The sequence below is a fragment of the Micropterus salmoides genome, unplaced genomic scaffold (assembly GCF_014851395.1).
Source record: "Micropterus salmoides isolate LMB-PRFRI ecotype aquatic unplaced genomic scaffold, ASM1485139v1 Ms_hic_scaffold_16, whole genome shotgun sequence".
Lineage (NCBI taxonomy): Eukaryota > Metazoa > Chordata > Actinopteri > Centrarchiformes > Centrarchidae > Micropterus > Micropterus salmoides.
In genome coordinates, this window is record NW_024040707.1 from 23481226 (window position 1) to 23502504 (window position 21279).

At 41.3% G+C, this 21279-nt stretch overlaps 1 protein-coding gene across 2 annotated transcripts in view; it reads right to left on the reverse strand.

Annotated features, from left to right (window-relative positions):
- sema3b (sema domain, immunoglobulin domain (Ig), short basic domain, secreted, (semaphorin) 3B) overlaps nt 1–21279 on the reverse strand; it is an 83421-nt gene that overhangs the window by 31798 nt on the left and 30344 nt on the right. The window contains exons 1-2 of one of the 2 annotated variants that reach the window (XM_038722985.1): nt 8093–8863; nt 993–1536 (exon numbers count right to left, since the gene is read on the reverse strand). In XM_038722985.1, the coding sequence (XP_038578913.1) occupies nt 993–1176 (184 nt within the window). In that variant the 5' untranslated portion in view covers nt 1177–1536; nt 8093–8863. Of the gene's footprint in view, nt 1–992; nt 1537–8092; nt 8864–21279 lie in introns of those variants that run through there. The other variant, XM_038722986.1, reaches the window with a different exon arrangement.

Sequence of the window (21279 nt, forward strand, 5' to 3'; positions counted from 1 at the left end):
GAGAATTAAATGAGGACGCATTGTCTTGCACATAGGAGCACATAGAGACCAACACATTTTTCAGCATGTAGGGCAGCCCATATGGTACAGCTTTTCTCCATTCCTTGCATCACATTTTCTCCACTGGAATGGCACCGTAGAGGGCACTTTATTGTGTTTTATCTACAATAGGGGCATCCAAGAGGTCACATCCTTTGAATTGAGTAACTAAAAAAGGTTCCTCTGGGGCTTGAATTACAACACCAAAGAGACATTTTAATGACCACCTTATAGCACATTAACCTGCTTGTTATTTATTAGAAAAGACATTGTTTGATTGATGATTACCCTACAGCAAACTCGTTCATCAGTCAGACATAACTCAATATTCAGCTCTACTGGATAAAGAAACATACTGCTGCTGTCAGCTGTGTTCTGCTTAAGGCAAAATATGATCCTGATGCCCGAGGTCATCAGGGTCTCTTTTAGTCCTTCATGTGTCAACTAAAACTAAAATATTCTGCCGTCTTCCCTTCCTGTACATGTTACCTTCAGCCTAAATTAAAGGGAGCACATATCTCAGCTGGGCAGACGGCCTTCACGAGCCTCACGTCCTTGGTGAGTTAGTTCAGGCTGTAATTGCCAACTTTCAATGATGGAACACATCCCTGGTTTATGTGCTGGGGTTGAGCAGCCTTCTTCTTACTTACAGTGCTCAAGATGAAAAATAAAACCTTGCCTGTGTGTTTAAGATGTGTGTGTGTGTGTGTGTGTGTGTGTGTGTGTGTGTGTGTGTGTGTGTGTGTGTGTGTGTGTGTGTGTGTATGAGTGTGGCTGTGCAACCACAAATTACGTCTGGCTACTGTTCAGAACTGTTTACTTTGAAAGGATTTGGTGGAATCTCACGTGAAAATGTCTGTGTGAAGTGTGTGTGTTTGTACAGTGGAAGACCTACACATGCAGATCCAAATGAAAGACGCTTCATCTTTCCTCCTCAAAGCTTTGGTTCTTACCTTTGTATGAGAGCTTCATGCGTGGTGAGGAGGAGGAGGAGGAGGAGGAGGGAGAAGAGGAGGAAGAGGAGGAGGAAGTGCGGGTCACGGTGCCAGAGGAAGCATGGGCAGCAGCCACACCCAGCAGGAACAGGGAGCTGCAGGTGACCATCATGGCCACCATCATCATCATCATGGTCATCATTTTGGCACACAGGACAAACTCCTGCCTTTCAAAAGTTTATTTCTTTATTTAGATTCCACTTAGCAGTAATGCCCAATAGTTGTCTTATTTTCTACGAGTCCACTTGCCTTTGGACTGATTTGGATTCAGCTCAGCTTTTCAAACCCAAAACAGATTCTCCCTCTAGTTTTTTTCTATAGCAGAACTTCAGTCTTTTCCAGTCTTTGTTTCAAGTTGTTAATATTCAGTGTAATCTTTATAATGTCCTCAGTGGTTCTGAAGAGTTTTCTTGGCAGTTCCACAGCTCCTCTCGTGAAGGACGACCAAGTTCACCTCTCACATCCAAGACGGGACAAAAATGTCACACATGGGCATAGAGACCTAAAAATAGGGACATAAAGGGAGAGGATTTAGAAATGGACACAACTAGCATACGTGTGCCTGTGCCAGCGATAACCCTGCACACACACACACACACACACACACACTCACACTGGCGTCTGAGGTATATTTAGTTAGAGTCAGATTGATGTCTCTGCCAGGCTGTGTTAATGCCAGCCTCCATTATGGCAACAACACTATAATCTCTTCACATTACAGCAACACTCAGGATATCCAAAACACACACACACACACTGACCATTGTGATGAAGACTGTGTGTGTGTGATAGAGATATGCCATGCCAAGCCAAGCCAAGCACAATCTCTCCATGTCTGTGGCACAGCCAACTCAAAGTGGCTTCCCCCTCTCTCTTTCTCTTGCTTGCTCACAGTCTCTCTCGCTCCCTCCACACTGGCAGACGGTGTCACCAGATGAGATCGCTTTATTGCTGGGGACAAATGAGCCAACAGTGATGTGGATGGATGTATGAATGGATGACTGAATTGGTGCTCAGCAGAAAGTCACAAGCAGAAATTGTCACTTGTGAGTGAGCCCAGCAGCACAAAGCATTTGGTGTCGATATTGAGTTACACAGTAGTAGATAAATAACATTAAAAATGATCCAAAGTTTCAAAATGTTGGTTTATAATCTTGTTTACAAGCGGTTTCTATAAACCCCAATTTCTCCGTATGGTGACCTCCTGACAATTCAGCATGATCGTGGAGTAGAAAAAATCATTTCTATTAAGTTATTTGAGAACTGGAGTCGGATTTAAAGTGACAGATTTGTTATTGTTTCAGAAAAATTCCCAATAACTTGGTGCCTCTGTTGCGAGTGTATTGTTGTAAACCACAACTCTACCACAGGTCACTGGTTTTAATTCTACATGTATATGAATGTTGTGCAGTAAAACGTGTGCACGGGACACACACACCTCTGTTTCAGTACTTTGGACTCTGCGGTCAGCCATAACAATAAAGCCTTTCAGAAGAAACAGCCTTCTTTATTATATTACACCTCATAGCTGGCGCTCAGTCAGTAATAGGCACGCAGTCTGCTTTTCGCCTCTTCTCCCCCTCCTAACAATTAACTCCTTCATCTGCTCTTCTCTGTAAAAAGCCCTGGAGTGAAATCAGCTGCTTGGCCAATGTGAGGGCTTGACTCTACTTTGTACAGCAAGCTGGATCTGTCTGTCAATGAGTGCAATATCAGAAATGAACCGCAAGTTATTATCTTTCTTTATATGGCACTTAAAAAAGCCCTTGTGGACAAAATTGGCTCACCAACAGCATAAATTTGGTACACTTGCATTTTAGCCAAATCTAGCCAAAGCCTTGCTACCGAAGCTGATTTTTAGTCCAAATTATGCACCCCATGAACTTATATGGGTTTAGAGCCAAACCCAAGTTGCATTTCAACTTCTGGTGATAGAAGAGAGCTGAGTGTGCACTCCGCTGCTATTAGCCCAACGAATTTGCTAGAGATGTGGTTGTGTTATAAGAATAACTACAAAATTGGTCTCCCAACTGAGAATATGGTCCTTCAAAATGCCACAGATTTGCTTTGTTTATCACAATAAAATAAAAGTATTTTGTGCATGCGTGGTGGTGGTCTATCTTGCATGTGTTTATGGAGGATTTTTTAATGGAGGATTTCTTGATTTTTATTTCTTGACTTAAATTGGTGATTAGTGATGAGAGTTGACCCCCAGTTCGGCTGTCTATGATGGATGACTGGGTGAAGTGTAGTTTTTAGACTGACCTACTATCATCACCTGAACTGTTTCTAAAGAATGTAAAATTTTACTCTGGACATCTGTACATTCATATTTAAATTACAGTCACAAAGTACAGCTGAAAGCTGCAGTGATCACTTTTAAGCACACATATGGAAATACGCAAATATGAGAATTTACACACAAACTCTACATGCACACAGACCCGTCTAGGCTGTTGGCACAGAGTTTTATGAATAATGGAGCTATTGAGGCGTGGAGACAGGAGAGCTCTCATAAGCTCACGCCTCACAGGCCACAAGACAACAGGACAGAGCTGAACAGGAACATAAATTCTCACATACCCTCCAGTATGTAAACACACACAGATGCACACACTCGTGAATGGACAAAAGTGTATGCCTCGAACCAACCTGCTGTCCTCTGGCACAACTCACTCTTTCAAAAGTGCAAGAGGCTAGATACTAGATAAAGTTTCCTCTGGGATACTTTCTAGCTCTGGTCTGCTTAGTTCAGGTGTGAAGCAGAAAACATCACATTACTCCTGGCCAATGTCAAGGAAGTGATTATGGGTGTAAGATGAAATCCTTTAATAAATTGTGTGTTTGTGTGTGCGTAAGAAGAATGATTAACAACTGGGACTGTGTGCGTGCTCAAGGTTCTGCGAAGATGCAGTATTTCAAGGACGTCATCGCTCTCATCAGCTGCAGCTCCAGGACACACAAACAGAAACACACACACACACACACACACACACACACAGTTCACATCACAGTCTCCGGGAGTGACAAAGGCAGCACTGAAACCCTTACAGTCCTGTCAGCTACTATAAAAGGAACGGCCGGTCCCATTGTTCCTCTGAGTCTCCCTGAGCTGTGTGTGTCTCAGCGTGTGTGTGTCTTCCAAATCTGCAATCAAGAGCTGTGGAGAGCATCATTGGTCTTTGCACATCCTCATATCGTTCCAGAGCCCTGAGCAGACACACACACACACACACACATCAAATACATACACTTATATACAAATCTCTGCTTCTCAGCACTTAGATCAGCAAACACACAAACGCACACTCACAAATATACAAACTCCTCGCATGCTCCATAATGCATCTTAATAAAAAAGCCATTGGGCCCGCTGACACTTGCATTCAGTTCAGCTTCAATAGACACGGAGCAGCAGCATGCCAAGAGGGAGTGGATTAAAAATAAAGACAGAGAGAGAGATTCTTGGTGGGTGGGGGTGCAAGCCATCCTGTCAAAAACCAGCTTAAATAGACATGGGCAGACAAAGCGGCCCACCTCCAGGCTGAGACGGGCTTTTCAGAGTGAGGTTAGAGTGCAACCCCACAGTACAGCACACGATAATGAATGAATGGATATCAGCAGTTTAAAGGAGACAAGTCAAAAGGAGACAAGGGAGAAAGGAATGGGATAGGAAAACCATAAAGTTATTAGGAAGAGAGAAAGACAGAAAGGATGTACAATTGGAGGGCAAGGAAGAATGGGAAGGCAACTTGGGAGAAGAAGGAGGCAAGAAAGGTAAACTGAAATAGAGAAGAGGGAAGGGAAGTGGGTATTAAGAGAGTGAGAAAAGGATGGGAGGGAAGAAACAGAGATGGGGGAAAAGATGGAAGAGGAACTGTGGATAGACATACTGTAGGGGAGAGATGGGAAGGGACAGATAGATAGATAGATAGATAGATAAAGAAAGGGAAAGCAAGAGGTGGAGGAGTAGAAGAGGAGGAAGAAACAGTGAAGAGACAGAGCAATATATAGACGTTTCACCGCTTTAGCTCTGTCCCAAGGAAAAAGAATGCGATGGAGGGAGGGAGGGATTAGAAAATGAGAGAGGCGAGAGGTGATGGAGAGAAAGGAGCGAACAGTTTCGCCTGCAGGGAGAAAAGAGTTTCCCTGGCCTGTGACCAACAAGTCTAAGCCTCCCTGTAATGTAGAAATTAAAGAAAGGAGGGATGGATGGAGGGAAAAAGAAGAAGAAGGGGGTGGAGAGAGTTAGGAGGAGGGAGAGCGCCCAGCTTTACAGGGTAAAATTTCTGAAACAGCGGGTTACTGGTGGCTTTTGCACCAGTTTAAGAGGGGTGAGATAGGGGCAAGAAGAAGGTGGATGCTTAAGCAACTTTATACGGTACCTTAGGAAAAGTTTTTTACCCCACTGATCTGATTTGTAGGGGTGTCTTGGGTGTTTGACAGTACATTTGTGTGAGACAATGAGACAAATCCAGGTGAAAAGATTGAAACATGCATTGCTTCTGTTTTTAAAATTAATAAATTTTTAATGTATTTTATTGCCAAAGTATAGCAATAATAGCAGGAAAAAGCTGCCTTTCATTCATTTCAATTTCATTGAAATTGATTATGTCTTGTGAATCGCTGAAATAACAGTGAAGAATAAAGAATCGGTCTGTAAAGGTTAGATATTATCATGTGTATATTATCAGTTACTCAGTGGAGCATTTATCCACACTAATAAAGGAGCTACTAAAGTGAACTGAGAAAGAGGTATAATGAGGAAAAGAAGAGCAGAGGCAGGGAAAGCGATGAAGATGAGTAGGGAGAAAACAGGAGAATGGAGAGAAGAGGCTGGATGGATGCAAAAGTTGAGTCAGACTGGACGAGAGAAAGAGAAATCCACTACCACACTGGGAGTGATGTGCAGTATATCTGGACTGATGGTGTGCGAGGGCGTGCTATGTACTCATCATATTGTTAAGACTAACCTCCCATCTGGAGAAAAGTTTTGATCAGTTCCCCACAAGCTTAACCATTTATCTTAGTTAGAGGTGATGTTAGGAAAAGAACAACTAGTATGCTGTTAAAGCAATGGCTGAATGTGAGTCACTGTCTTCACAAGTACTGTAGACGTAGTAGAAGTGCAGCAAACATGTGAAAAGTTGTTTTGATTCATCTCTGATAAAAAGCAGCCTGGCTTGCGGGTCCGTTTCCTCCATTTCCAGGAGGGAAAAAAGGCACATGAAAGCAGAGTGCCTACGCAGAGAGAAAGAGAGGAAGAGCAGGTGATGCAGGGCAGCGTGGCCGTCAACACGCTGCCAGACTTTTACAAACAATTTCTAGAAGGAGCAAAAGCAGCTACATTCTGCTTCTGGTAGCATGGAAAAAGTTGGACTTACAGTGACTACAGCTGTGACAACGTTACAGGTTTGAAGCATGAGATATTTTTGCAGAACAAAGAGCTGAGCAGTGCCTCATTTTCCTTGAAAAGTAAGGAAAGAAACAAATGCGTACAAAGACAGACCACCAATGGAGAGAAAGAATTCAGTTCAAACTAAGAGGAACGTCCAGGAACCAGACTGTTGTGTGTTATGAATGTGATATAAATGACCCATTAATGTTATTCATTTTGAAAGAGTGAAGGTGAAAGTTAGGTTGAAACAAGCCTTTGATTTACAGGCGCACAAAAAATAAAAAGCTCAGTCATCTGAATGCTTGGGAAAGAATTCAAAAGCAGGCTCTCTATCCACTGTATAATGTGGCTTAGACGTACAGTCTTGTTTTCAGTGAAAGGTCTTGCTAGTGACAAGAGTAAATGAAAGTTTCACACACACACAACTGGCAAAGTAAAGCAGCTATAAGCCAAAAGTGAGTACCAGGCTATGGGATTTAGGCTGAAAAAACAAAGGAGAAAGAGAAAACTAGACGACCCGGGACAGGAAAGCCTAGTGGTTCTGAAAGACACAGAGTGAATGAAGGAGCCGGGGAGGCTTCAGTGCTCTGCTGGTCGCTGGTACTGAGCCATTTGGCGTGGAATCATGAATGGAAAGTTTCCCAGCCTGCAAACCCGTGGCTAGCATTTGTTCAGTTTGGCCAAATTATTCTCATTAGTCAAAGTCTGTAAAATGAAAAGTGAAAAGTAATGAAAATGAAAATGACAAAATGGAATCTTATGAATCTCTTTGGCTGGTGTCCAAAATGCAAAACATGTGCAGCCTACTAAGTCTGAGCTGTCTTACTCATGATTATGGATATCTTTTTAATAGTTAAAAAAAAATAAATCAGTTTAGCCTGCACAGCCAGATTGGGGAGTGGTGATTAGACTAATTGTGGGTAACCTGATACATTACAAGTAAGAAATACATAAAAATGCTGTCAGAGAACTGCCTTGCTATGGTAATAAGAAGGTTTCAACCTCATGTCTCGTATAACAAGCTGTGAAATAAGAGACAATGAAGGAGCCACTAAGGCGAGGGCAGCCTGCTGGTTGCTGGTAGACGGCCATTTGGCCGTGTTAAACCCAGGAGCAGCAGTAAGTCAGGACCTTACAGAGCTGCCTCTGGTCTCCTGACTGGAGCTGCTCCAAACAGCTCTCTGAGGGAAGACAACTCACTCTTCTCTCCTAAATGAAACAACAGAGCAGATTTCAACCCAGCTCTTTAAGGAAGAAGCCCACATGTCATCAGCATGACTTGTAAAAAGATTACTTTGGTTTGCGATGGCTCAGTAGTAGCACTGCTGCGCGAGATCAGATCACACACAGTAGGCTGAGCAAGACTTGAACTTTATGGCTGAACAGCAGTTATTATTTCATCATCATTTCCTCCCTGTAGAGTATGGCAAATGAAGTTGGTTTGTGATTGAATTTTTTCCCCTCAGCTAGATCAGAATCACTTTTGGAATACGCAGTGGCAGGAGTGTGTAATTCAAGTGTGAACCACAAAATGAATTAGATATAGTATAGTCAGAAAACCCCAAAGATTTTTTATGCGACATCATTATCCTGATTATAACTTGAAATGAAAACATTTTGGGGATGCTCCTGACTCGACCACAGTGAAAAATGAACTCACCTGTCCATTCGTTTCCAGGGGAACCAAATTCCAAAAGAGTTCAGAACATTCCGGGTCGGGATCAGCGTCCACCTGAGCCCAACATACCTCTGACAGCACCAACCGTTTCCATAGCTTCTGCTCAGCTTGTTGCTGTTTGACCTCTCATAGTTTTCCCATTGGAATAAAAAAAGAAAACAAACCCTCTTGATTATATACTCACAGTATAGAGAGTGCTGTATACACACCCGCACACACTCACTGAGCTCTTGTTATGAGCTTGCAAAACACCCATTCTCAGACTTGTGCATGTCTAAATTCAGTGAGTGTGTACAGAAATGTTCTTCTGGAATCAGGTGGTACTGATGCTGAATCTCAACATGAGAAAGTCCATAAATTTAGAGTATACATATGATTAAAACAGGCAGGTAGAAATTTTCAGAAAGCTGTGAGATCTTGAGTAATTCCAGTGAAGAGAATAGTGCCTTGAGGGCAGAAAGAGAGCAGCAGCAGAGTCCCACTTTGGTGCAAAAAAGTCCAGTGAGTCTTAAAAAAGTCCAAAAAGCAGGTGGTGTGTGAGTTAAAAAGCAGCGCAGGGAGATTTGAGTATTCCCCTGTGTGCAGTCAGCTCCACTCATGAGCGGCTGCACTCCAGCTCCACTTAGAAAAACACACAGTTCTATGTACACACATAAAACTCTTAACACACACACGCGAGGAGTTCACACACACACATGGAGTTTTTCACAGGAGCTGAGCGAAGTAGAAGTGCTCAGAGGGAGAGCAGGCAGGAATAATAGACTTAATTCAAGAGGGGGAAGAGAAAGAGAGAGAAGGAGGGGTTGAAGAGAGAAGGGAAAGGTGGGAGGTGAGAGGAGGGGAGTGGAAAGGGGCAGGGACATGCAACGTGCTGTTCTCAATGTGTGCTACTGTATATTTTCATTGGTACCAGGAGAAAACTTATCTTTTTTACAGTCCATTATTGTGATCAGTGACTTTAATTAATGTCCACTGAGACCATTAAACCTCAGTACAGAAGCAAAGACTCCTTCTACAATACAGACTTGTGACTCGGGTCGGGCCTCTATTCACTGTGGGATTTGGGGCTGTCCCAAATGAAAGTTGAAAATTGTGCAATCAATCAAAATATGGCACGATATGGTGCAGAATACACTGGCCGATGCAACATTGTAATAAAAAGGGAAAAATACCCAAAGCTCATATCTCTGTGGTTCCTGCCCTGTTCTTAAAATGCAGCAACATTGTAAATAATTTCATCTGTTTTCATTGTCACGTTGAAATTTAGCACAACGATTTTATGCTTGACTCAAGCGGCAAAGTTTCTGTATCACCTAAATCAACATGCAATAAAGTAGAAGCTGACAAGCGAATAACTTATGTTGTACACAAAGCATGTGACCACTGAAGAGATAGAAAGTGACAGCAAAACGAGAACATCAGATCTTAGATATTTGACTGGCGTTATTTTAATTACATCACCTTGTTGTGCCCTCTTCTACTTCAATTTTAATGGCACCAGACTGGAGTTTATGAGCCACAATTCTTTTTCTTTATTTTCTGGAAATTTGGATGTACACTTGACTAATGTTGTATCGCTGCTTGCATTTTTTACATCTCCACCATCATGCTATGATTCAACAGGCATTGATTGCATGCCTCAAAACTGAGATTGTGCAGTCTGACACAGACTGCAGCCAAGATTTTATTGGCCCCATCTTGCACAGTGAGACTTGTTATGAACCAGGATCACTGTTGTTGCACAGTGCCACTCACAAAAACGAGTGTTGAGACTTGGGTGTAACTGCTTTGAGACGTGACTTCACTAGAGACTTGACTTGAACCTTACTTTGACAGACTCATGACTTCCTACAAAAGACTTAAAAGCAGCTCTGGCATACAGTGTGTTGATTTCTTTCAATAACAGAGCAGTTTGGATAAAAATCACTACGAACACAAACAGAAAGATTTCCAGAGAATGATTGTGTGCTGATATGGACAGCATGTAGGCTGATAAAGCCACTGTAAATACAGCAAGATGGTAATTGGCATACATTTTAACATATGAGGGTTTACATCATCCTTTGCACATCTCAAAGTTCAAGTATGGGCCAGCTATTCATGGCAACCAGCCTCTGAATACATGGTTGTATGAAAAAAGTTTAAAAGTGATATGAAGACATCAAAAGAGTCTCTTCCTGTGTGTAATACCACATCTAAAAGAGCCATTTAAGTGCCAGGGTGAAGATCTTAAACTTTTGCAACAATTTACCTCTAAGAATTCACATGCTTGGATTTAAAGGTACAGTCCTGGCCACATGCACCAAGTATGTAGGAGGTGGCATTTGACCTGCTCCTCCCCCTCAGCTACTCTCTAAGCCATTCTGCTCCTCTGCTCTTCTCTAATCACATGTAGAGCTTATCTTTATAATAACCTTATAAATTAAGCTTTTTGTGCGTTCCTGGATTGGCAGGGGCGTCACTTCTTCTGCAACAAAGAAGTTAAAAGGCCCATCGCCTTGAGTGATGATCTGTGGGGAGAGGAATCCCTGCTGCCTGTGTGTGTCTGTTCCTCGTCTCTATTTCGACACAACTGACAAATATGTGGAAAAAGTTTGTAATTTTAAAAAAACACACTAACAAACAGCAGTGTTACTATTTTATCATGTGGGAGGGGTGGAATCATGGAATTGAAACTCCAGGAGAACAGCAATGACTGAGAACTGAGCATATTTCATTTATCGGAATCAGTTCATCATTTATATAGTTTGTAATAGATTATCAGTGTGTTTTCTCGCCAGATTCGCTCATGGCAGTACCTCCAACGTCTCCCTCTGTTGGAATAGCCCAACTGATTAATATGAGCGCTGAAAGGAAGCAGGCAGCACTTCCGCCTCCCCTGTGTCCCCGGACAGCAACGCTTTCACATCCAATCTTCCCAGTCAAAGACAGAGAAGATCAAGTGGTGGCAGGAGACAAAAAAAAGGAGCAGAGGAACGAGAGGTCGGGGAGCGCGAGAGAAAGCAGCTCATGCAGCAGCAGTGATTGACAAGCCCTCGGGGCAGCTCTACTTCGTCATCCTCTCATGTTGGGCTGAGGGCAGACTGGACGCTAAAGTGACTCACTATCGCATCTTGAGGCTTATAACAAGACAGGACAGGCTGGGGCTAGCAGGTTGGCATGCTAATTTCAGAACTGTTACTTCTTCACATTCTGTTGATAATAGATAGTTTTAAGTTTCTGGCCATATCTTACACATTTGAAATGTTTCATATATAACACTTACCCTGTGTAGACTCTCAGTTACATTGGTGTCTGTGTGTGTGTGTGTGTGTGTGTGTGTGTATCTACTTCCTACTTGCCCCACTCCTTTAATCTTCATTCCAATGGCAGAGGCTGTGCTGTGCCTGGCAACCCTGACATTCACACACTCTCAAACATGCATACACTCACACATCTACAAACTTACTAGGGGTAGGGTCCCAAACAGATAGGTCATGGGTCTCACGTTAGTAGGTTCACTGCAGTATGTGTGTGTGTGTGTGTCTCCAAGTTTGCCTCATCTTTACACAAAATGCACTCACTCCATCAGTGTTTTAAAAACTCACATGCACATGGGCATATACACAAAGCTATGGAGGAAAGTGAATGCGTGTGTGTGTGTGTGTGTGTGTGTGTGTGTACTTGTGCACTATGTTTTCAGCCCCTGCTGACCTGTCTGTCATAAACCAGTCTGATGTCTCTACAGGCTGCAGAGTGAGCGCTGTGATTCTGACAAAGGCTTTTGTCTCAGCTGAATCCTCTGTGCTTTTAAAAAAGATGAGGCCTCAGTTTCCTGATAGTATCGAGGTGAATCTTTGTTTTACTGCAGGTCAATGAACCGAAATGATCTTTAAATTGCACTACAATCAAGCTAGGGTCTCCCACGTTGGAGTCTCTCCCTGAGGTCTTTTGGTCTTTTTTTATTTATTATTTAATTCAGGTCTTCTAAGAATAGATATAGAACACAAAAATAAAAGTGAAAATAATCTATTTTATTTTCCAACATAAGTGATCGTCATATTGTAGCCTATGACAGGCCTAAAATAAAATGAACAAAGCATATTGAGTATTTTGAACAGGTAAATGGCCGTGCATTAAATATTCTGTCATAAAAAAATAACTCTTGACTGAAAACAGCCTGAATCATAGCTTTCTTTAATTAATGTTAATTATATTTTGTAGTGTTCTACAGTGTTCAGGTATTTAGCATTGTTTATTATACTCATATTACTGTAGCAATGAATCATTTTTATAGGCAACTTTAAACAAAACACCCAGAATAAAATGAAAATATAAGTGTCTCTGTGTTGGTTGGGTCATGCTTCGTTGAAGTTAATGATACCATATTCACTTTAAAAGCTTCATCTGTTACATTACATTTATTCACTTAGCTGATGCTTTTATCCGACTTACAATTGCTGTACATGTCAGAGGTCGCACGCCTCTGGAGCAACTAGGGGTTAAGTGTCTTGCTCAGAGACACAATGGTGGATGGGTCACAGTGGGGGAATGAACCCAGGTCTCTCACACCAATGGGATGTGTCTTATCCATTGCGCCACTGCCACCCCACTGTTAACACAAGTGTTGTCCTACGTGACCAGTGAAAGTGTTTCATTGGATGGAAGACGAGTAGGCTGAATGTACATCCCTCTCCAAAAGAAGATGGGCTACAGAGAATCTGGAAGCCAGCATGCAATGGATTTTGGGATAGTTGTTTGAACATGGCTTTTGAATACTTGTACTATCTACTATCAAACAAATGTGAAATGAATCTACAGGAGTGGTTAACAGATGGTTGAGGGTGTTCATCTGAATTAATCTTGAGTTCTAATGTCGGAAAAACTGGGAATGCATTTCTGCAGAGACGCCACACCTCCTCGTGAATGAGGACGTTCAGGAGACAACATCCAGCACATTTTGGCATCCACTGCAACCTTCTGGTGATGCCCCTCTTTCTTGGCCAAACTGGCTTTGTAAGAGACATGCTTCCATCCTATTACAATTACTTCTGTTAGTTGGATAACTGATATAAATGTACACAGGCACATTACATTGTTGCTCCACTTCAACATAAAACTAATACCAGAAATGGTTTTAAAATCTTGCAAGGCAGATGCAGAGTCAGGCAAATTTTTCAAAAGCAAGGAAGGGACAATGGATTCAAATGGCATGTATTTACAGCAGGCTAACCATAGCGGTAATATGAGTCTGGCATTAAGGTGTGACACTTACAAATGTTACAAGTGTTGGATTATAAACATTTGCTCAACAGATGCAGAAATATCCAGGCCATATTCCACGCCTGTAAAATTAGCAGCATAAAATACCACTGAACCTTTCTCTTTTCTCTTTGTGTGTTCCAGGCCTCTGTGGGTGTTACAAACTGACCCAACATAAAACTAATACCAGTACTAAGTGGATCATTTGCATCATTGCAACTATGCAGCCCATTCTGCCAGTTTTAACCATATCCTAATCTCCTCTATGTGTGTGTGTGTGTGTGTGTGTGTGTGTGTGTGTGTGTGCATGTGTGAAGTGAATTAGTCTATTAATATTCATCCACAGTACTAGGTCAGGAGTTGAACATTCAAGAATGATAAAGTTTAAATAGGGTTAGAACAAAAAGCTATTAGCTTTCTGGTGACGTGGCATTTTGGTGTTGACAACTAAGTGATGCCATGTGTGCACGGCCAGAAATTAAACAAAAAGAAAGTTAGAAAAAGAAAGATGAAGGGCAGAATGAAACAAAGAACTAAATGAAAGAGGGGATGAAAAATAAAAGTGAAAAAAACAGAAAGAACTAGTCTGTATAATATTGATTTATTTGGTCTTACTGCAACATGGGTAGGTTGAGAAGAATATATTAGCCTAAATTAATCTACTCCCCCAAGTCATATTAATAATCACATCACATTCCTCAAAGCAGCGGCCGAGGAGGTGGAGTTGCAGCTATCTTCGACTCAAACCTACTAATCAATTGCAAACATAAATTAAATTGTCATTAGCCAACCTTGTGCTTACTCTTTCACACCCAAACTGAAAATTACTACAGCTAATTGTATTAGAGTACCATTGTTAATGTTCTAAATATTAATCTGAATTTTCAGTCTTTCTCAAATGAATTCCTCAAAGCAGACATTCATGTGAACATCGACAATGAAAGCTTTATTACTGCGTTTATCTCATTATTAGATTTGATCGGCTTCTGTCAGAGTGTTCATAAACCCACTTCATGTTTAAAGCACACCCACAACCTTGTTCTGGCATATGGCATTAAATTAGAATCCCTTTTTATCTGACCACCATTCAATAACTTTTGAATTCCTATTATTGGACTGCACGTTAATTAAGCAAAAGTTCCTAAATTGGATGTCTATCTGATAGTTAAATTTAAGGAAGTAATTAAATCTGCATTAATTCACCATCTCTCAATGTAACAGAGCTAACTTCAGTGCCTCCCAAATTGATCATCTTATTGATAGTGCTGCAGGCTCACTGCAAATGACACTCTATTACTCCTCTAAAAAAGAAGATTAAAAAAGTAAAGAAGGTTGGCTCCTTGGTATGACCCACAAATTAAAGCAAACTTCGCAAAACTTGAAAGGAAATGGCGTTCCATATCCAGCTGTATATGTGTCCTGACGGGTCAGCCATGGCACGGTCCCCTGACCTCCTGACACCAAAGGGATTATAGGGGCCCCAGTGAAGAGTGACAGGAACGAAAAAGAGAAAGAGTGTGTTACTGTTAGAGAGAGAGAGAGAGAGAAAGGGGTCCTGCTTGGGAACCCGAGAGACACAGAAACCTGTAATCCTCCCTGTATCACTTTGATGTGATCACACTCAACTGACAGGGTGGAGGATGAAGGGGGAGTGGTGTTTTGGTGTGTCAGGAGGGCAGTATGTGTGGGTCGGTGGAGGTACTGATTGTGGTGCCAGGAGGCTCAGAGGTAGGACACACACTCTCACGGGCATGTGGTCACACGCCATATGGCTACGAGGGTCAGCGGGTGGATAAGACCACCTTCAAGCATGAGTTTTAGTGACACATTTTCACACACACATACACACACACACCCACACACACACACACACACGCACACACACACACACACACACCTCAGAGTGGATTCAGAAGGTCACTTTGTGGATTATAGCACCTTGCATGACCATGGCTTTGTCTCTTTACACACATATAATAAGCAGTTTTTCTCAGTGGAATGCACATTGCTGCACTAGTTCCCACCACTATTATATCTAGTTGGCTGATCACTAGATAATGAAGGCCTGTTTCTACTACTAAAAATGGTGATATAGTCTATAAATCAGGAAGTACTGTATCAACAACATTACTATCTACAGTGTAAATAAATCAGTACAGTGTTTTGACAAAATCAGACTAAAGAGTCACTCTTATTTCATTATTATTTTTAACTGATGTGGACAAGAGTTAGAGTATGCAGGCAGAGGCTGGTTTGGAGCCGGTAGTACTGCATTGGGCCCTGTAATTCTTAGCTTCACTTTAATTGAACTTGGGTTGTTGGAACGCTGCTGTTATTTTTGAGAGAATTCAGCACAGATCACAGTGAGGGCAGATGAAAGACAAGAAACAGGGAAATCACCTACTAAAAGACAGAAGCTTGTAACTTCAGTCCGCAGACACACAGCACACTCAAATTTACAGCCCACACATGTCTAAGTTCCTGCATGCCAACAAATAAGTAGCGTTCTTGTTGTTATTAATGCAGAAGGTTCTAACTTATTCTTTTGATATTTTGAACTTATGTGGCACTTGTAATGTAATGTAGCATCTCCGAACATCTGGAATAACTACGACTGGTTGATTTTTGCATGCACATTGGTTAGTTATGCTATGCTGCTAAGGCTAGCTATATCAGGCCAAAATATATCACCTTAGAATATGACCATATGATCTATTTGAGATCCGCTCAGTGTCAAATATATTCTTCATGTGAATCTTTGTATTAATGACCTTTGTGTAATAGTGTTTTCTGGTAGAGTGAGAGCACTTTCTGATGAGCTATGGCGAACAAATCTAGTGAATGGTCATTTCCATTGTTGACCTTTGGGAGTTATATGTACCTGCTACAGTGTCTCAAATGAGAGTAATGCTGTACTGGATACAACAGAAAAAGTGGGTGTAGTGGATTAAAAGATGAAATATGTAATATTAACTGACAGACATTTTCTTTTTCTCATGATTTTAAAGACAAAATCCAAACTGTCATTAAAACGTTTGGATTTGGAAAGACATTTTTTGCTGAAAAGCTGATAAGGCACAGGGTGCATGTGATGGCAGACACACACACACACACACACACAGCTGTGCTGCCTCATTAAGGCCTAAGACATGATAGCAGTTAGCAGAACCAGCGAAATGATTTCTGATCCTGATGGGCACTGATCCAACCAGACAGGCTGCTCTCAGCTCCAACGTGGATTAATAACACAAACGTGCACGAGCAGAAGCACACACTTCCCGTGGGGTTGTTGAGATACTAGATTGTGCAGTTATTAGTGTGTGAGTGAGCATATGCACCCCAGGGGGGAATCAGAGACAAGCTCAGCAATGAGCAGATTTCATGAGAACATTAGTGGTTCTGACACTCACTGGTGATTCTACTTGTCACAATATGTAACACACACACACAAACACACACACTGTCTGCTACACACTGTCTGCTCCAGTGTAAGCACAGTGGTTAGAGTTATGAATCACATTATATGAAAATGTATTATTTATTTTTAAGCAAATTTTGACAAAATTTAATTGTCTACAATTTGCATTTTTATTTTGTAGCTTTTCAACTAAATCTTAAAAAGTAAAACCAGTATAGAGTAACCATCATAGAAATGTGTGAATTCAGTGTACATTACATTTCTCAGAGGCTGCTCCAGAGACAGAAATAATCCAACTGGTCAGTTAAATCTCACAGAAGGAGTTCAGTGAACAAGACATGGACAGTGTAGGTACAGGAGCTAATTTGTTGAGGCTCTGTGATTTTGTTACCAAACGACAAAATAAAAATCTCTATCCAGCCATACTTTAATGCATACTTTGACCACATGTTAGAGGTAGATGTGAAAATATCAGGAGAGGAGTGTGTGGGAGGTTTGGCATCAAAAAGGCAGTGGGGAGAAACAGCGAGTAGAGCCAGAATATTTTCACTAATAACTCAGTGAATAAAGGGTTAATATCAACTAAACCAGAGATGGAGGTTGTTGGAATAGTTGAAAGGCAAACCAAGCGATACAACGGCTGTCTCTGGTAAAAAAATAAAATAAAATCTTACTCTTTAACAAATATGTCTCTGTATGGTCCTTTCCATAATGTTGTCAGACATGTATAATAACAATCTGAGCCTGTCAAAAAAGAACAAGCACTTTTAGTGGGCGCACACTGATGGTGCATTATTGCCCAGAAGGATTACATTGCAACCTCAATGATGGATCAGTTTCAGAAATTGTAAATTGTAAATCTTTAACAAATGGGAACAGGCATGAAATACTGACTTCTGTGGTACAGACTTCATGTTTCACTCTTACATTACACATTTATTATTACCTTCGGTTTCAAAATGTGTTAATGTGTCAAAAGAAAGCATCAGAGATTTATCCCACTAGTAAGGAGAAACTATTTTGGACCCCTTGTACACAACACGCTATCAGCAAAACCAGTAAGTACAGACCATGTCAACCTTCACTTATAATCACTTTCCCAAAGTGAGGCATGCGAAAAATGCTGTTGCTCACTTCTCTCTGCCAGACATGCAGAGCAACAACACTCCTGCAGACGTTCGTCAAACACACAGCCAGTGATCATAACTGCTACAGCAGATTACACGAGTGGTTGAAGTACTTTCAGCTCTGCCATAATTGTGATTTCACTTTTAGATTCAGGCTGTCAAAACAGCTGCTTGCACACAAACACTCATCTCCAGCACACACACATATTTCAGATGAGTACTAAGCGCTGTCTGTGTCTGGCGGGCGAGAAATCCCCACCATCAACTAGTAATTCAAGACAGTTAGAAGTGGAGAATGAAAGGAGGGATGAATGAATGAATAAACACCCATGAGAGGAGAGGAGCAAGGATGAGTGGAAGATTAGATGCTTCTATGGATATGTGGCAGTTGTAAGACCATTACAGCTGGGGGTTCATCTCCTTATGAATGTGTTACAGACACTATCAGGTTAAATGTTTTCCGGCTGAGGCCACCCATAAGGCACCTGTTAAGAAGAAGGAGGGTGATAAAGGAGTGGAACAGGAAATTTTGTAAACATAAAAACTTAAATAGATAAGTGGATGGATGATAAGTAGACGCCAGGAGAGGACAGGATAGAAAAACATCCATAGAGCCCTTACACCATTCTTCTAACATATATTTTTAAACTTATCCATTAAACTTGTGGCATACTTTTGTCTGTGCCTCATACTCTGCCGTTGTCCTGGGAAAGGCTGTAGAGAGCATTGTGCTTCCACCAGGCCAGATAGACAGTCTTCCACTTTGGCACTCTCCATCTCAGATTCACCTACACCTGTGCAGGTGCCCCAACAAACCCATAGGATCACCAATGCAGTGACAAGGACAGCCTCACGGGCTTCTCACCCACAGCTGCCGCCAATTGTGTTTGTTCAAACTCACAACCAAGCTGGAGGTTATACTGCCATGTGTCAAACTCTCTACAGCGGTGGACACTGCTTCTAGTGGTTAAAAATTGAAAGGGTACCTTTCAATTCATTTATAATTTACTTTAATCCTCACGTATCAGGTGATCAAAATAAAGTAGCAAATTACCATCCAGTATCCACCCTTTGTGTAGAATCTAAAATTGCAGGTTTTTGACTTGATCCATACACGACCAAGAAACTTATTGCCGGTCCAAGTAATTTCAGGAAAAGGCACAGAACAGGTTCTGCACTGCATAAAGTGATTAAAATATTAAATCCACCTCAGACTGTTGCATATATATACAAATGACCTTCACACATTTGAAAAATCACTTTGTATGAAAAATGATACAGTTCTTTCATATTTAATGGAAATCACATAGGAGACAAGGCTGAGTGGCCTGGGTTCGAGTCCAGCATGCAGCCCTTTGCTGCATGTTGTCTCTTCTCTCTCACTTACTTATGTCCTGTCTCTATCCACTGTCCTATCTGAAATAAAGGCAAAACGCCCCAAAACTATCAAAAAAATAAATAAAAATAGACTAGATAGGAATGTCAGCAAGCCCTTGTGAAGGATGTGGGAAGAACCACCTTGGGGTTTAGAGTTAAAAAACCTAAACCAAAACACACTTCTGCAAATGGCTGGTGTCGACAGCATCATGGACAGAATTAAAGTAACTTTACTAATAGTAGTATTTAAATCTGTGCGCCCCCCCCCCCCCCCCCCCCCCCCATTCCTAAAAGAACTGTTTAGGTGGGCTTGACTAATGGCCACTAATGTTCTCACAAGGTCAGCCAAAAGTTCAATTCAAGAGATGAAACTGAAATCTGGACACCAGAAAACTTGATCTGCAAACTTTAAAGTGTTTTATATGTTTTGAATTGCCATGTTATTTTATTATTTGTTTTAACATATGTGCCCAGGACTCCCTGGAAAGCACTCCTATAATGATATAGGGTTAACGATAATGAGTTGATGAAACTGTTGAAATAAAGTAAAGTTAGGAAAGTCTATTTTAACCTTTTCCTGTTAAATTTTACTAATGTGTTTGCTGCACAGGAAAAAGTGCATAGTCACATCCAATCATTTTGTCTGTTGACCTGCAGAGGGGCAGACAAAGGAATAATAGACATTTTCGTGGAGGATATAGGGTTAATTTGGCCCCAGAGTAGGAAAGTTTAACATGTTTAGGATTTTGCTGCCTCTAAAGTTTAAAGACCTTGTACAAATCCTGATTGGAGAACAAAGGCTTTTTAACAAAAGCACTCAGCTGAATGGCAAAGCTATTGAAGAACAACTGAGCCCAAAGTCATTCCAGACACAAAGCCGTGCAAAAAGGTGTCTGTCAGCCAGTCTCACACGTGCACACACACCAACAGTAGATGACACAGGGTGTGATTTTGGGTTGCCACGGAAACAGGGGAAATCACCTCGTTATCACAGAAGCAACAGCTGTTATTAACACATCCCCAAGATCACTGAGAACAAACACACGCAGACACACTATGTCTAAATGTTCCACTAAAACAAAACCTGGGATCTATCTATTCTTGAAGAAATATGCAACGCCTTTTATTTTCATCTGATGCCAACCTTAGCTAAAGATAGAAAAAACGTGTTCTGATTTAGCACATCAACTCAAGATGTCCGGTCACAGCTGGCTGACAGGAGGCATTTTTAAGGCCTCACACAGCAATCTGGAACTTCTCTAAAAATTTTGAAATATATTTTGGTGCTTCTGCATTAATCTTTTCACTGATTATTAAAAAGCCAAACAGTTACTGTGTTTTAATCTATAAATGCTGCCCCATTGGTAGCTGTGTGTCACCTATTTTAAGACTGTGGAAATATTGTGCTCTGCCTATTTCAAGCAGAAGCTGGTAGTTTATTCTATTTATGGTGCTAAATTGGGTCAAATATACAAGTTAGTCCACAAATATAATGAAACCATTTAGGCTCCCTCCATCCATCTCTCGGTTTCAGGTAGTCAGCCAAGTGGAGGAAGATTAGAGTGTTCTAAGTAATAGGCTGTCCTTACCAAACAAACTGTCATTTCCCTCTGTTTTTTGGCTCAGCTCTTCTTCTCCTTCCACCCCTATTTTCCTTCCCTCCTTCCACTCCTCCCCTTTTCTTCGAGCCAACGTGTCATGGGGAAAAAACAAAGCTGTTTAAACTCTGAGCAGCAAGAAAAGCTGGAGGGAGGGACAAAGGTACAGAGAGAAGGATGAAAGAGAGAGACACTTATAAAGTAAAAAGGAAACAATCAAAAAGGGACACAGTTGTTTAAATCGCAGCTAAAAGTGTTCAAGTCAGTTTGAACACAATTAACAGAAAAATACTACAAAATTGTGGAAGGAAAATTAAATGGAAAAGGAAAATGCTACAGTCCAGAGTGGAGAAGACAACCATAAACAGATTAAAGACAATGATCAGAGGACAGTTCTCATCAACAAGT